The sequence below is a fragment of the Pholis gunnellus genome, assembly GCF_910591455.1.
Source record: "Pholis gunnellus genome assembly, chromosome: 1".
NCBI lineage: Eukaryota > Metazoa > Chordata > Actinopteri > Perciformes > Pholidae > Pholis > Pholis gunnellus.
The window spans coordinates 6,875,604-6,893,471 of NC_136528.1; the positions used below are offsets into that span (position 1 = coordinate 6,875,604).

General features: G+C 39.8%; 1 protein-coding gene across 2 annotated transcripts; it reads right to left on the reverse strand.

The window, feature by feature from the left end:
- Nucleotides 1-196: 196 nt before the first annotated feature.
- On the reverse strand, nt 197-14,035 carry LOC306696148 (RNA-binding protein, mRNA-processing factor 2a). 2 transcript variants are annotated; one of them, XM_079159690.1, is made up of 8 exons: nt 13,580-14,035; nt 11,096-11,173; nt 8,915-8,953; nt 8,650-8,712; nt 6,796-6,946; nt 5,128-5,276; nt 2,678-2,750; nt 197-1,315 (listed from the first exon to the last, which is right to left on the reverse strand). In XM_079159690.1, exons 1-7 carry the CDS (start codon nt 13,847-13,849, stop codon nt 2,685-2,687), a joined length of 816 nt encoding a protein of 271 aa, XP_079015816.1. In that variant the 5' UTR covers nt 13,850-14,035; the 3' UTR covers nt 197-1,315; nt 2,678-2,684. The 2 variants fall into 2 exon arrangements, with proteins under 2 accessions (XP_079015816.1, XP_079015817.1); XM_079159691.1 differs by lacking the exon at nt 2,678-2,750.
- Between the last annotated feature and the right edge of the window lie 3,833 nt (nt 14,036-17,868).

The following is a 17,868-nucleotide window of genomic DNA, read 5'->3' on the forward strand; positions in this document are numbered from 1 at the left end:
ACCAGTTCATGAGGGCAGAGTGTGGAGGTCAGCATGATCCAAAGCGACACTAATGCACCCGTGCATAAATGAAAAAGATGTCTTCAATTATTGATGGCAACATCTGATGTCCACGGAGTTTAATTCTCTGAGTTAATGTCGTTGTTAACTTCCGATTGGCTGCAGCGATAAATATGACAGACGCCCAAAGACAAAATGCATTCACTTCTTTTTATTATTCATAAGATGGGAATAATTATTTTTACATCTTATGCACAGCAGATACAAAGACAAACATGTTTCTAAACCACAAACTAAATTCCTCCATCGCTCGGATCCTGCTCCCCCCCCCACCCAAGAAAATAAACAACCCTTTACGTTTGTGGTCCAGTTTCACATTCTGAAAGATCCGTTTTACAGCAATCTCATTTTAGCAGAATGGCACAAGCCACGTTCAGAATACTTCCATTTGCTTTAGACAGATCCCCATTTCCCCTTTAAACAAATTGCACTTCTTTAAAACTACGTCAACAGGATTATAGGATCAAAAAGTAACACCGAAAAACACAAGAGACGACTAAACATCCAACTTATACAGGTTCATTATTTTTAGTTGCACAAAAATGCATAAATATACATTACGCAAAAAAGTACAAAAATACTTGTACTTTCCTTTGCTCAAATAAAGACAGACACTGATATGACAGTAAGGACACGGGGTTGTCATATAGAACGTAGGGATGCATTCACGAGGTCCATGCGAGATAAGCCACAACAGCCTAGCTTTCACAGAGGTAAGACCAAGGTTCTACAGGGAAACAAAACATTTTCGCTGTCTAGGCCAAAAACAAAACAAAAAAAAAAGGTAAAGAGGCAACACAAACACTAAGAAAATTAGGATACACAGAAGTCTGCGTTCTAAATTCATGCCATAAAGACTAACATGCAATGACTCTTAACGCTTCTAAACCTCTCGGGAGCAGCGGTGACCCCATTGAAGGACTAGCTCAACAACAACAACTTCAATGCCTCAATTTTCCTCAGCAATAAAGATCCATGAAGTTTTGACTCGGCTTTTTGCATGAGGTTCTTTTTTTAATTTTTTTTTTTTATTTGAAGTGCTAAGATGGTACCGCAGTAGTTGCCAAGGATAAGCTCAGATTGTCAACAGCAAGATGGTTTCAACTCAGACTCCCCCCAGAGACAATCGGGAGGAGATATAAATACTGTTTATAATAATGCACATTTGTCCATTAAATAAACCTGATTAAATTAATTAATGAAGAGCGTGGCAAACCTCACTTCAGCTGGACAGAAAGGTGTGGTTTCCAGAGGCCTGAAGAAGAAAAACAAGCATTATTTTAAACAATAAAGACAATAAATAACTATGAAAAGACCTAAACTAGTCTGTCTCACGGTACTGTAGCTCTCAGCCCAAGAAAGTTTGTTCTCATTAATTCTGTGAATCACTAAAAATGGCAACAAATGTATACTTTAATTAAAAAAAAAAAAAAAAAATGAATGAGTTTCGGGCACTTTTTACACAAAAAAAAGGTGAACGGTGTGTTTTTGCGGGACTATTTTCAGCTGCGGATTGATACACATTTGATGTGCAAGCAACCGTTTCATTGCAACAGGATGGTGAATGTGGAATTATTAGAAAAAACAAATTACATAACCGAGCTCCATCGTAATGGAGGAACATGTCACCAAGTAAAAATTAGACTCAAAGATGTTTTTAACAACATAAGTCGAAACGTGATACAATGAAAAGCTGTACGAGTTTTCTTCTCGTCAATAAATCTATTAAAATACCACAAACCAAATGGAGTTGATCTTACAAACTGTTTCCAAAGCGTGACAGATTAAACACATCAATGAGCCACACAGGTGCATTGGGGACGTCAGAAATAAAACATTTCCATTCAAAATCAACGTAGCATGACGGTCAAAGCGGCGGCCATTTTTATGTTTATTGTTGCCGTTGTAGCGCGATCACTTCTGTATAAACTAAACAGACTTCACTGAGGTGAGGTTTTACAGTAACGACTAAAACGAGTAGCGAACAGTAACATTACAAAGCGTAGAGAGCCAAAGTAAATAACTTTATCCTTCATCCACACTTGTCACAGCGTCAGACAGAATATTGCCATCAACTAATAAATGACAACTTTGTTCGGCTAAATTTCTGTAACCAGTGTAGCATTAAAGCATGGTGGCATTAACAGCTCCCGGCTTTAGAAAACTAGCATGCTAATGCGGAGTGCTAGCTAGTTAGCTTGATAATTCCTTGTTCAACGCTACACTGGTCACAGAAAATGAGCCGAACACCGTGCACTACAGAGCTCAGCTATATGTATTTTTAAAATTTCTTTTATTTATCAAGTGTTTTTTGGGGATTAAAATATTAATGGCCTTTTCCTGGAGCTGAGTGCAACAGGCAGGTCGGACTAACGCGAGGTCGCATTTAATCTTTTCATGGATTTGTTGACTAGACAGCATCGCCAGTCTTATCCTTTAAACAATATGTTTTTAGGCATTTTACTTACGTTTACACATTCTGCAGATTTCAGTCAAACATTGTGATAGTCTCATTATGCAGGTTTAAGTTTGCATGACATTAGGTCAGTTAGTAGATAAAGGAGGGGGTTGGCATATCTTTTAAAAATAACAAACAGTTCGACCAAAGGTTACTCACTAAAAATCTAACAAAATTGCCGGGACTTCCACCCAGGCTGGGAAGTCTCAGAGGGCGTAGGGTACCAGCGCATCTGAAACACAAACATGATCATGTACAGCAGAATATAAACCAGGCTTTAGTCCTCAATTCAGCAGATCAACACACAAACAATTTACTTGCGGACAAACAGGTTTAGGAGGACTGTCCCTTTAAGCCCTGGTCACTGGAGCCATGGGAATGTGGGTCACGCAACTGCTCATTGAGGACAATAGTCCTCGAGTAATTAAGAGGCATAGAAATGTGGAGAGTCTAACCTCTCCATGTGTTAAAACATTCCCACAGGGTAAGAGCCTGTATCTTTCCAGACATTTCTACACTGAATAAAAGAAACAGCTCGGGAGGTCAACAGACATTTGACGTTACGCCGCTGTGTCACACAGTCAAACTACGAAGGCCGAGAGTCAGTGGGAAGGGAACTTTTTGCGATCTTTCACCAGATTGCAATTAAAAAGGCTGCTGCCCCCCCCCCCCTCCCTTTGTGTGGCTACAGTCAGCTTATGTTCCAACAGGAACGTGGACAGTAAGTTGGCACCTCCGGAGAAAGGCCATCAGGTCGAACAATTTCTCCAAGCAAATACCTCACATTCCTCCGTCCTCTTACGCCCCGACAAAAATGGTCCATGTAATAGCTGCCTACTTTGCAGTGTAGCACTCCCCTGTGCTCTTACATTGCAGGAGGAAGTTAGATCACAATGAACTTTAAATGAACCAACGAGGGAAATGTTTTCCATTGCTATTGTTACCAAAAGCCCTGCCCACTGCTTTGTATTTAGCTGCTCTATTTCTGTAGCATTTAGCTGGCAACGTAAACACTTTGGCACAAAAAAAGTTCCATAGTGTGCCGAAAATTGTTCACCCATTTTGCTAAAAATTATATTTGCAGACCAGATCTTAACGTCACATTTAACTGATTTACTGTCTGAATGCAAACCAGGTCTTAGTTGGGATTAAACTATAACCTATTTTGAAAAGGATGAAATTATTTCCATTTATTTCGTCTGCGTCGTAGAATAAAACATGGGTGTTTTATTAGTGAGCACATTCTATCCTCCAGCACACAGACAGGATGCACGGAGCTCTATTAAAAAGAGAAAATGTATATCTCAATCCACAAGAAAGGGGAAAAAGGGAGACCATGAGCCAAAAACAGCCAGATGACAACCGCAAAGAGGGATTTAAGGTAAGTGCGCGGCATCGTAACGCTACACCACATGAAAGCATGAACACGTCACTTCTGCTGACAGCAGAGCGGGAGTCGAGACATTTTCCATTTAGAGATGACAAATCTTTTTATTGCGATATAACTCAGGGTTTTAACTTTATTGTATTGAAGACTTTATATCTGGGATTTATCTTTGTGCCGTTATTGATGTACCTCAGATGACCACTAGGGTTGTTTCAAGAATCTGAACCTCTGCTTTTAATTGAAGCGGTGGATCCTTAAAAAAAAAAAGCTGGAAATATGTGAAGTACTTATTTTCTACAGAGAGCAAGAGAGCCAGCTGTGCGTAGCTGGTTGAGGCAGAGACGATTGGTTAAGATTAGGCATTGACCGAGTAGTTATGGTCAGCATAGCCCATTGGTCAGGACATAGGACCAGAACAAATCAGGTTACCAGTACCTCCGATAGCATGGACAACTGACCAATCCTAGCGCTTGAATGCTGCAAAGGTCTTGCCAAGAAAAGCTCTGGGATTCATATTAACAGTTGCATGATCCTAGAACTGTGCCATTAAAATTCTGCCATTAATTACACATTTAATGTTTCTCAATTTAAAAGATATTGCATGTCAAGAAAGTTGCAGTTTGTCGTAATATTTGGTTGTGTGTGAAACTCTTCTCACACAATGCACCTCACCAACACCAAAATGGCCGTTCAGCTTGCTAGCTAGTCAGTCAACTTAGCTGTAATGCGCGCACAAATGTAACGTTATCTTACCGGATGAGTTTTATTAAATGATTTTTTTTATCAGCCAGGAAGCAAAAGAACGAGCAAGACACGCTGGTGTAAAAACATCCCGACTTCAGAGAGAGACTTCACCGACGCAAATTTTGGGTTTGACGTCTTTCCAATTACGTATTTTCAGGTTTTACGACAATGACTGTTGGAGGTGCAAACATTCTTTTAAACTGACAAACGTTCAGGCAAAATACAAAACAGGATCAAATAATTATTTGTCTCTCGCCATTGACTACAGTACATCATTTATTTTTAACTAAGCTCTCACGGTGGTCCACTGTAAGGGGCAGGACTTTGTCTCTCTAGCGTCTCATTTTTCAGTAAATTTGGATTTAGGATTGTACCTGGGTGCAGGCGTTCATTCTGTGTCTCTACGAAGGTTCCCTGTTTTGTTAGAGCTGAAGTTGGACTAGAGGATACTTAGGAAAGAAGACACACACACACACACCTGGGCGTGGAGGGCTGCTGCAGCGGCAGCGGCCGCCGGGTACGTGAAGGCTGCGTGAGGGAGGCCTGGGGCCAGCTCCGTGGTGTACAGGGGGTAGGGAGTCCAGGCGTCCGGAGACGCTGGGATCAGCGCCGCCCCGGTCAGATCATCTGGGGAAGGACAGGATGGGAGGAAACGAAAAAGCTGACTGACCTATCCTTGAATATATGGCCCTGCATCATGTAGCCAATTGGTACAGAAGCCAAATATTTTAAATAAGGAAGACAATGAGTCATCAAAACATGTTGCAAAAAGAGGTTTTTGTTGACTGTAATGTGGCTTTTAGGTCTACTAACGAGTCTCATTGTAGTAAGAGCTTCATCGGTCTCTAAAAGACTAGAATTAACTTTTACAACCCTGAAAATAATAAAAAGGTAAAGTCAGACCAGATTTCGCTGCCCGTTCATGTCTACGTGGAACAGGCCGGGACGTTTGAGAGCAGCTGGAGCTGATTGGAATATATTTTTTATACACTGCCGTTCAAAGGTTTGGGATCGCCCGCACAAAAAAAAAAGCTTCTTTACAGTCGGATGTCTGAGAGGAATACTCCATGTTTGAATGGTCTTGAATGCTTTCAGCTTGTAGAAGGTCCTCTTTACTAAGCGATGATACTTAGGTTTGTACATGAGAACAAAACCACATCAAGATCCGTCTGAGTAACGGTTGAATAAGAATAGAAGAAATCATCAGTAAAAGAAACTGGAAGCCTAGCATCAAGGTGTGCAGATTTAAACTGGAACAGCTTCCTGTTTCAGAGTCAAATGTTTCACAATATTGCAGACGATAAACTGGATTTAACTTGTTGCTTTAGCAAACTTCTTTAAACTTAAAAGAAATAAGAGGTTAACTATTGAGTTTAAACTGATCTGTTCAGCTGATATTCCAATAGTACTAGAGTTCCATAAATGTGGAGGCTCAGACGCTTTTCTGGACTTCATTTAAGGGTATTTAAGGGAAAAAATGGTTCCAACAGCTTTGTAACACTTTGGCAACCAACTAAAAGAAAGTTTTTAATCATAAAGTTCTTTGTCTTTTGAGGCCAAAACTAATTCAAAATAAATAACACATCAAGTGTAAAATCCAAGAAGAAAAACAGGTGACTAACGGCAGTGTGCCCTGCATGGCGAAATACGAGCAGCAAAGGATGCAGTGAGAACAAGGACGATTTACAATATTACTGAAACCGTTTCTCACGGTTTGTTTACAACCCAAACCACGCGTTTTTTCTGCCACGACATGTGTAACTTCCACAGAGCGAATTCTGGTCTGAACGAGGCCTCGACACTTTTCAACCATCACCTGTCGACATCTACTGAACCAAGCAGGTGTTTTATGCAAAGAGGAGCAGACACAGCTGCTGACTAAAGAAAAAAAAAACCTGTGAGAGAGTGGAGACTTCCCAGCTGTACAGAAGCAAAGCGGCTGAACTAAGAGTAGAGATGATGCATGCATGTGGAGGTGAGTTAGTCTTTAATTTGTTAGATACTGTTTTTTAATCTCTGCCCGTTTGTATCTTGTAACAAACTATCCTGAGAGATATATATTTTTAAATGGGCGAATCGAGTTCTGGCATTGCTAAGGTGAGAGTGGACGAGAAGAGCCTAAGAGTGGTGCAGCCGTACAACTTACATGGGTCCCGTGCAATGAAGTGTGCTCCTAGAGCAGGGTGGATATTTGTGGGGTTCGGGGTGGCCATCAGCTTACTCTTTGCCATCTTCGTGTTGGCTTTAGCAAACTCTAAGCGCAGGGTCTGGGGACTTTCGGGGTCAAAACGGATTCCCTGGGGGGAGAGACGGAGGAGGAGGACATAGCATCGTAAGGGAGGTGGGCTGAGTTTAAAAAAAAAAAAAAAAAGGGGCTGTAGCTCAGCAGTCTCACATGGCCTCCTTTTTCCCCCCTAAAGCCATGTTGCAATACTCGGGATGTATCCTCCTAAAAACATAACCTCACGTCTTTAAATAAAGACGTGAGGATACACTCCTGGAATATTCCAAACATGCTCATCCCTTTCTCTCCTCGTGACCAAATCAGGAGCAGGAGGAGAGCGAGATGAGGGGGGGAACAAAGGGGGCCGATGGGGAGACTTCTGAGTGTAACTCCTTTCAGGTGGTTGAACCCTGCTTGTGTTCTTGTGCCCTAAGCGTTGTGCCCACATGCAGGTGAGTAGTACTTTGGTGTATGTGTGTTTGCGTGTGTGTGTGTCTAAAAGAGGGGATGCTCATAAGGAAGGCTATGCTATGAGAGAGGTGTTAGACACTGCCAGATACGTGGGCTACTGGGTGATAAAATGAGAGGTTACACTACTGGAGATGTGTACAAATAACACTACACATGTGGCTAATAGAACAAAGTATTACGATTAAAGCAGTGGTATGCAAAATAAAGGAAAGCTATAACAGACTAACGAAGGGGTGTGTATCAAGGTCAAAGTAAACTACCGTAAGGCTACGGGATTCTGGCTTCTTTCCAAAAATGGCCCTGCCATTGAATTATAGGAAACAAAATGGGTTGACGTTGAGATTTTAATGGAAAGAATATGTTTTTTAAAGCTCCCAATCACGAAAAAAAAAAAAGACAGTTTACCCCAAAAACAAAAAAAATGATAGAAAGAGATATAGATAAGAAATCTGGATTGATAAAAAGAACTACAGATCGAAGGACCTGTAGTGCTTTTTATCAATCCAGATTTCTTTGGTGTGAGTAGCTGAGTGTAATTAGCCGTAGAGATGTCCGTCTTCTGATATAACTAGACTATGAAACTAATTAAAAAAAACATCAAATTTGAAAATCTTTCCAAAAATCATGAGCCGGTTACTAAAGACAATCCACAGATCTTTTTGTTAGCGGTTTCATTAAGAACTACTTTCTTCCGACCAAACTACACCCGGCCTACGTATCACTGCAAGGAAGCGTGCATCTCCTCATGGACACGTAAACTTCAGCTCTAGCTGGTTAGCTAGGTGAGCTAGCAGTGTAGATGCACGCTTCCTTCTGCGCGGCGATACGTTTAGTTGGTGTAGTTCGGTAGAAAGTAGTAATAGTTCCTACAGACCTGCTTGTGAAGCAGTTTCAATTTTCTTTCAACCATAGTTCCTTACGTGAAACTGCCGACAACAGAGTTTGTGGTTTATCTTCAGTAACCGGGTCAGGATTTCTGGAAAGAGATTTTTAAAAGTAATTTTGACGCTTTGAGCTCCACAAGCCGAGTGTCATATTGTCCCATACTGGAGAGAACGCAGACGTCTCCAAAACAAGGCAACTTGCACCAAAACAATCTAGATTGATAAACAGCACAACAGGTACGAGGACAAATGTGAATTTATGATTTTGGGTGTTAACCGTCCGTTTAAGCAAAGGGTGGAACAAATCTGAAAATACAAAGCAACATATTTAATAGAGGATTTAAAAAAGAAAAGGGGGAAGTCAAAACAGCAACAGACTCAGAGAGATATAATAAATCAATAGAAAAATGGGAATGCTTACATTCAGAGAATTTTTGGCAGCTTCAGCTCCAGTGCGACTGTCAAAGGTTACAAACCCGACAGGCTGAAAGGAAAGAAGGGAAGAAACACTTTGACAACCAACATCAATAAACATCTTAACATGAAAGAACCCGCAGTTACATGAATGATTGATATTTATCTTAAGATAAAAACTGAAAATGACATTCAAGTCTTTAGACAATGTTAAAGTAACAAAAAGACAGAACAGCATTAAAGCAGCGCCGTCCACTCATGAAGCCTCTCACCTGTTTTGATGTTAACTTAATCAGTGACCCTTCATAACCCTGCGGGGAAGAAAGATAGCCAATTATCCACCCTGGAGTCACATGCAGGAAGTCGGGCATGAACGCTTCTCGCTGCGTCGAGAGAAACCTGCTTGTGTTCACCTTCAGTTTGAGCTCTGCAGCAGGACGTCACGAGTCCTTCTGAGACGCTGTTGCATTTATGTTTGTTGTGGTAAAATAAGGCAAAACATGCACATTCAACAAATGCAACTACAGCAGGGAGATATGATAATGTGTCGTCTTTAAATGGAATCAAAGACACAATTAGGTCGTCTGATTTGATAATAAGCTCACAACTCCAGCTTCTCAGAAAATCTGATCTTTTGCACTTAAGTTCTTAATTAAATGAGAAAATACTCGTTAACGTTTCATTTGTCAAGTAATTCACAGGAATGTACAAATAAAAGCTTTGTGGTTATTTGATATAAAAGGGTCACAAGAGACTTTAAGGTCCCCAAATACATTTGCAGGATTTCTTCCAGTCTTATTTAACATTTTATTTAATATTTATATATTCAGTTCATCTTTAAGCCACATGAGGGAGCCTAACATGTTTGTATTGTTCTAATAATTGTAGCCGACTTCTACAATTAACCTAATATGAAAAACTAGCGTCTCATGTGTAAAGTATTTAACATGCGTTTGTTTTTAATAACGTAGGAATAAAACAAAGTTGTGATTTATTAAAAGTATACGTCTTCTAATATAAGGTGATGCAGAAATGGTAGTAAAAGTGGTCAGGAACGATCAATTATGCATTTATTGTTCTTTTCACAATAAATAGATGAGGCCGATTGTGAATTATGTTGCGATAGTTTGCCATTTTTAAAAAGTGGGTTCCCAGAATTATTTTTCTGCAAAACACTGATTGAAAGGATGATTTTTACGACATCTGGTCTTGTTTTCTAGTATTGGCCATTGTGTTTGCGAGTTCATTGTACAAAGTTAAAACCAAAAGAAAAAGAGCACTGTAGTGTTTGTTGTTTTAAATACCAGAAAACATGTACATCGTTAAACGACAGGAAATGACAACGCGCAGTCCTAAATGCACCATGAATTGATTTGACTACAAATAAATATCCTCAAAGCTAAAAAATAAGGTTACAGCCATGTTCAGTTTAAAGCACACGTTATCAGATATGTGCTGGTTCTCGTACGCACAAGTTAAAGCATGACGTCCAGATAAAGCCACTGGTTTTAAAAACAGGTTAAAAACAGCACAAGGGTCGATTAAAGCAAGAGCAAATTCCTGAGAACTGAAGGGGAATTTGGCCAGACCGGAGTATTGATAGATGGGATCTCTGCTGATCCTGATTTACAGCCATGGAAAATTAAACAACTTTCACTGGCTGTCATAAATCCTAAGCAACAATCTGAACCAGATTTAGCCGAAGAGAAAACAACGAGGTAGGAATAGTGTTCAATATTAAAAAAGGTTTCTCTTTGTAAACCTTCAATAAAACCCATGTTTGCACACTGCTTCCTACTGTAGAGGGATAAAAAGTGCAACAGTGTCACAATGACTTGAGGAAACAAAACATTTCAGTGGCTTCACAACGACTGAAAGTTACGAAGGTGAAATAAAAAATAATAATAATTTCCATACACGGTGGGCAAGCTGGGTCATGGAGAGGGTCGGTTGGCCAATCGCGAGGGCTACTCATTTACACATTCCAGGAGATCATCCATGTGCGAGGGACACCACTTCCAATTTGGTTAGTTAGGACACGGGTGGGAGGGGAGTTTATGGAACTGGAGTCCAGTCAAAAAACAAAAAAACGGAGCAGTGGAGAAAACAATGATGTGGCCTCATTTCCATATATGCAAATATCTGCACGTCCATCAACAGGGGGATTGTTTGACGCAACTAAAAAGGAACTCTAATGAATTTTTCTGTGTGAATTAGGATTCTGCATCATGAAAAGTTGTTTGCAAAAGGAAAACCTTCAGACTGGATTACAGCTGCTTCCTCAGTACTTAAACTCTTCTTCCTCTGCGTGCAGATAATCCTTTTGCAAACACTTTCCACGACTCTTCTCCAGAACCTGGCACTATATCTTCGTTTTGTTTTTAGGAAAAGTCTGCAGCATTTATATACCTCAATTTACAATTTGTGCAACCCAATATTCACTTATAACTTACCTTGAAAGGTCTGAAGAGAAGGTAAAGTTCCCGTGGTTTGATATCGACCGGGAGGCCGCTGACGAACAGCGTTCGCACCTGCAAACAAAAAGAAAAACTGCATTTAATATGGTGTATTTTTTTTATTTTATTCTTCATTCTCTCAGTTATCAACTGAGCTGCACAAAAAAAGATTTATAAAATGCTTGGCCAACATCTCTCATTGTTCCTTAATAACCAACACACATGGATGGACTTTTATAGTGGAACTTTAAGTCAAAAGTCCAGGAAAAGGAGAATACAAAGAAAAAAGGCTCCATTAAGATTTTAAAAAATGCTACAAATGATTGTGAAAATCTTAAGACGGACGAACTGAACTACAACGGTCATGAATTAAACAGTCCCATTGCTCAGGGGTACAGTTGTTCTGTCTACAACCCTTTAGTTTCAGTTTAAGCCTTCCAACCTTTTTAAGCTTGTGGCCCTTTAAAGTGAAACAAACATCTTCTTGGGACCCAAAATCAGTTTGCAGATGTTGTGACCTTTTAATTCAAGTCGTGATTATTTCCTCCAAGATTGTTTTATTTTGATAAGTTAGGGGTCAAAATATCCTGTAATTAAACTTTCAACCATCTCGCAACCCCTCAGATTCACCGAGCGACCCCTTGGCTGGGCCTCGACCCTCATGTTAGGAATCGTGTCAAGACCCAAAACATTAGGTGACCCTCAGTATTCAACATTTGCCTATGAATGAAAACTGATCCTTCAACATGATACGAGCTCAGTGAACAGTAATTGCTCTTCATCCTGATGGAGACCCCCTGGGTACCGTTCAAGGACCCCTGGACTTTCCCCCCTCGAGCAGACGTTGTGAACCGATGCCGTGTGCAGTCCAGTGTGGCCGTGGAAACAAACAGTGCAGCGCGGAGGCCCATTAGTTCCCAGCCGGTGGGGAGGCCCTCAGTACAATGGGGCTGCCAGACGAACAGCACTGGACAACAGTGCACAGCGTGACACCATTTCCTTCCTCCGACCCGAGGCCCTTGACCCCGCCGGCATTTTTCAGGTGCAGCACAGCAGCGATTCTCAGCCCTTTACAAGTCGGCACATACAGCGACGTGGAGGCCGGCTCAGTGGGACACAAACTCAATGGAGATGTTTATTTGTCCACCGGCTCCTCCTCGAGTTGTATGAACCCAAAAAAAAATCTGAAATGAGTCAGTCAAATTTAGGCAATTTCTCTCTAGAACTATTAGCGAGAGATAAGATTCTGTGTGTTGATGATTTAACACTTCAAGACTAAATTTATGTTTTTTGAGCCTCAACACAAACGCCGGGTTTCATCTTTGTTCTTGGCTACAAGGAGATAAAAATACACAAAAAAGGGAAACCAGGCTAAGAAAAGTCAAGAGGCCACACGTGTCTTTGTTGAAACATAATGGGAACAAAGGAGGAGCAACAAAAGGCCCAGCGCTCCCCTCAGAGTGTCTCCATAAGGAGTCATTAAAGAGGAAATATAGCTGGCCACACACACACACACACACACACACACACACACACACACTGAAGAGTGGCAGCTAAAAGAAAAAAAAGAAAGTCAACATGGATTAATTTGACTCCCCTGTTGAGGCTTTAGGAGTTTGATTTTAAGTCTAAATTAAGTCACATTTTAGTTTAATTCAAGATGTAAACCTTTTAATTCTAATGCCATTACATTAAAGGTATTTTAATGGTTTAAAACCGAAGTGCTTTGGAGTTTCTCTGTCATTGAAGTAGAGTTAAAATATGGAATTTACAAATTGCCAAACAGGATGTCATGTTTTTAATTAAATCTATTTATAACGCCTCTAATCAGAAACAGAAGTTCTATCGTTTAGGTTTCAGTTTCATGAAGACCTGCTGCCTCTTCACAAATCCGAGAAACCTGCGGCGTCTGTGTGACGCATCTCATTTAGTTTGACACCTGAATGAAAACAAAATGTCACCGCAACGAACTGGATGCTCAAAAGGGAGGAAAACTTATAGAAATGGATATTTGGAAAATTAAAAGAGTCCATATTTAACTTAAGCTATTGGACATTTTTTTTCTTATTCAGTTAATTTTATAATTTACAGCGTGTTTAATTAAAATGAAATACAGGTTACAATATTTGCAGTTTAGGTCTAAAACATTTCTAAAATGCACGGTGAACAGCTTAATTGCGTCATTTAAGAGCAGTAATTATTTCACACCTGGTCAAACACGTTTTAATTTGTAAAAAGAAAAGGAGACGTTACTACAATGTTAAGGAATGCATGTTGAAATAAAAACGTTGGCGGATATTCCTGCACTGACTTCCACTGGAAGTGGTTTCGCCTCTTTAAATTACTTCCCTTTCAAAGCTGCTCCAGAGGAGCGAAAAGCCACTTTGAGCAAAAGGAAACTTCAGCCAAACAAAGTCTTTAAAGACCGGAAACACATTTTTATTCAGCTGTTAAACTTGATTTTTTTTCTCCTGAACTGACCTCCTCCTCGATGGAGACGTTGTTGTTCGGCTCTGCGTCAGCTTTCAGACTCATGTCGGCGGTCGCTTCTGCGGCTTCAGCTGCTGCTGCACAAAGTATCAAGCTTTTCCTCGTCGAAGGATATTTCCCCCAAGTGCGGCTGAAGCTGCAGTGGAAGTCCTGCTGGCGTCTGAACTTCAGGGGCGAAGAGGTGCCGAGGTGGTGAGGTCGTGCGGACGAGGACGGCGAGGTGTCCGAGGATATCTTGCAAGTATTGCGAGAGAGAATCATTCATGAAAAAAGGGAGGAAATAGGGGAGTGAAATAAATATACAAGACGGCGCGCTAAAACTATAAAGGTGAGAGGGTGGATTTAGTGCTCCGTGTGTGTGTGAGAGTGAAAGACGTGGGGGGGAAGAAGTGCGCGTAAAAAACAAGACAGCCTCTGCGCTCACATCAATGCCCCTCAGCTGTGGGTTGTGCGGAGGAAGAACAAGTAAACTTTTCTCATTGGTAGCGCGTCTCTCTCTCTCTCCTCCTGTTCGCTGAGTGAGTCCCCCTCCTCTCTCTCTCTCCTCCTCCTGCTTTTCAATTAGGTCATCAATTATGTCGGAGTCTGCTGTGAGCCGCAATCACGCTGCTGATCCGCCTCAGCTGTTGCAGGAAGACCCGCCGCCGCATCACCGTTTCTATGGGAGCCGGAGAGCCAATGGGAACTCAGCCCAAACCTCTCAATATGTATAATAAATGTTATTAATTGATGGCAGGTATTTTTTTAAATTTATTATTCTGTCACCTCAAACAATTAAAAAACAAAGTTTAAATAATAATAATAATATATAATATTTCGTCTTTAACACTCTGGCTTTGTGACAACACATTTGATTTGTTTTTATTTTTAGTAAATAATAGATTGAGTTAACCTGCAACTATATTGATAATGGATTAATTGGTTTGATCTTCTTCAGTGAGGTTATTTTCTCCTTTCTCTAGTCCTCAGTGACAGTAAACTGAATATATTTGAGTTGTGGACAAAAAGAAACCTGATCGACATTTTAAAGATCAAACAGCTAATTGATTAATCGAGAAAATAATCGACAGATTATTCAACAATAAAAATAATTGTTGGTTGCAGCGCTATGTGGTAGTCTAACCACCACTTATAACCCAACAATGAAGGGCTTTTAAAGGGAAATGTGAGGCAATTTTATAAATGTTGCACATTTTACTCTAGGTGAATGTGCTTTAAAGCAACAAAGATTACAGATTATGATTTGATTTGATTCTTATTTAATTTTGATATAGTTTACTTATTTAGTATGCATTTATCAGAGTGAATTAATATTGTGTATTTTGTTTATGTGTGAAATAGTTCAATATATTGTACAGCAGCTATTTGAATGCGTTAGAAGAGCTTTACCTTCATCATCATCGACTGCCTGTTGTGATTTAAGGAAATATTTCCTATCTCTCTCTCTATCTCTCTCTCTCTCTCTCTCTCTCTCTCTCTCTCTCTCTCTCTCACACACGCACACACACATTTATGTGATGTGACTGATAAATCGACTTGATAAATGAATAAAATGATAAACCGTGTTTACAGAGATGTAACATCTTTATCTGTGCCATTACACATCTAAATCAATACATTCAACAATAATAATAATAATATTAATATTAATAATGATGATAATAATAAGAATGATGATAAGAAGAAGAAGAAGAAGAAGAAGAAGGAGAAATAGTCATGCCTGTGTGTGTTTCAATGCTCTGATCCCAGCTGATGTAAGAGGGGCGTAGGGCGGAGAAACGATCGTGTTGTGTATTGAGGCTCGGCCCTGGACGTGATCCCAGCATGCAGTGCGTTTCCTCACAACAGGACAGCTCCCAAAGGCCACACAGTTTCCTGACTTTGTATAGAAACACAATCAGACCTGCAGGCCAAGGAGGAGGAGGAGGAGGAGGGGGGGGGGTTCTCACTGTACTTCTTCAGAGGTCTGATCTAAAAATAGAGGAGCTCTGCTGTGTTTTCACTGTTTCTGTAACAACTGACTGAACCAGTGGGTAAATATATAAACAAATATATATATATATATTTGTTTATAGATAGTTAGAGAGAGAGAGAGAGAGAGAGACAGACAAAGCATTGGTCACGTGTGTAAATGATCATTGATTACTGCTTTTCTTTGTTTTACATCATTGTAAACTAAATATCTGTAAGATGTTGGACTGTTTGTCGGACAAAACGAGACATTTTACCAAGAAAACAACTTCACAGACCAACCAGTCAATTGGTTTAATCAATGGGAAATAATCAACAGATTAATCAAAAATACAAAATATCTTTAGTTGCATCTTTTTGTGGAAATCATTGGAAAATAGCAGCTCTTCCTTAGTTTTAGAATTAAAGATAGCTCTAAATGATTTAATGAGACAAAATCAATAGATTTGAATAAAAACTGAGCTTCGTATGTCTGATTTGTTTGTGATGAAGGTGGAAGCTGGAGGCCTGTAGCCTGTGAAGGGTGACGATGATGATGATGATGATGATGATGTTTTAACCGTTCACTGGATGAATGCCAGGTTTTATGTGAGTGTGTGTGTGGTGGGTTTTAACATATTTTTTGTATTTTTGTTCAGTTTTTGTGTTAAAGTGTGTGTGTGTTTCACCTGGCTGCATTTCCACTTGAAGTTGAAATATAAATTGAGGCACAGCTCTGCATTTCATATGAATAAAATACATTTGCAGAGATCCGTCCCCTCCAGTCAGCAGCTGCATCATACACTTTTTAGAATGTTAAGGAACAACTCATATTACGCTCCGTTTGTCATTGCAGTTACACTCGCTGCCCATGAAATATTGACGGTGCTGCTGAGTGTTCATTAATGTATTCAGAAAGAACAGTTCGTTCAGGCCATATATGACGGTTTAAATTCACAGGAGGCCACCATCTTTATGCACAAAAGCTGCATCATTTTCTTATTTCATTTTGCCTGGTTAAATAAAGGTTGAATTTGATTCAGGAATTATTACACTAAACCTCTCACTCTCCTCACGATTCGCTAAGAGGAGACAAAGTGAGGCACATGATGTCGATCATTAAGCTGCTTCTCTGTCACTTTTTCTGGAATCTCTGTTGTCCAAAAGCATGACACTTAGTGCCTGTTTTGCTTTTACACACATAAAGAGTTTGATGTCTCGTAATGCAAAACAGTGAAACACAGTTCATTTCTTTAAATATCAGTTTGAGGATTAAATAAATTGTCTAAATGTGCAATATTTTGATACGTATTGTTACTAACATAATTTTGTCCAGCCCTATTTACTGCATGTCTTTCTTAATATGATGAGACTTTCCTAAACCTCTGCTCGAAGCAAAAGCAGATTATTCCCATTGTTTGAGAACATACAAACAAAATATGTCGATTTAATAAAATGCTTGTTTTTGTATCATCTCTAAATTCTGACGATTGACACCTTTTATTAAATCACTAAATATGTCAGTTGAAGCCTGAATATGTTTAATGCCTTTGTAGCGTGTCACGTCCTCTCTTTTCCCACGACTCTTCAATGCAACGGTCCAAAAATTGCCAAATTATAATATTAAAAATAGGGATCAATGCCATACAAAGGGTTAAAAAGCAAGAACTGAGTCACTAAAGCTCTGAACCTCTTATGCCCAAAGAAGTCACTGACGTCCTCACTGTAAAGATAGATTGGTGAGCAAACGATGTCTTATTGATGCGTCTCTGCGGCTGGATTCAAAGGAATGTTGTCGTAGTTTGGAGCTAAATTCATAAACCTCTTCTCTGTAAGTGTCGGCATGAGGCTTTACATAATTGAGGGCTGATACTTTTATAGCTGAAATTATCAAGAGATGTTTTGTTTTTTAATGGTTGCCTCAGAACCTCGGGGGCTTTATAGGAATTAAAATCGCTGCTGCTCCTCATTAATTGAAGAAACAAGATAAAACTGTCTTCTGCTTTTACATGTCAACTAGTCCCACGTGTCTCAAATGTATCCAGTCTGGAAAAAGGCTGTGAGGACGGAACAGTGTCAGTTCAGGAAGATGTCATGCACATAAAATTACGTGAGAAATGTTCTTATGGAGGCTCATGATAGTTTGTGAAACAGAAATCCATGCAATCCATTAGTTTTGTACAGGAGCACGAATGGTCTGTTTGTTTTTCGTGTCTCTCAGAATTACCTTTTTTTTCTGATTGATATTACGATACCAAACCAACGTTAGATTTAGGCAACAAAACCACGTATACGTGTCCACGTATACAGATAAAACAAATGTAATGCAT

Coding starts and splice junctions, on each gene's coding strand:
- LOC306696148 (XM_079159690.1), bottom strand. CDS start 13,849: ATGATTCTCTCTCGCAATACTTGCAAGATATCCTCGGACACCTCGCCG. Junction 11,174..13,579: donor ACGTCTCCATCGAGGAGGAG/GTCAGTTCAGGA, acceptor TTTTGTTTGCAG/GTGCGAACGCTGTTCGTCAG. Junction 5,277..6,795: donor CTTCATTGCACGGGACCCAT/GTAAGTTGTACG, acceptor GTCCTTCCCCAG/ATGATCTGACCGGGGCGGCG.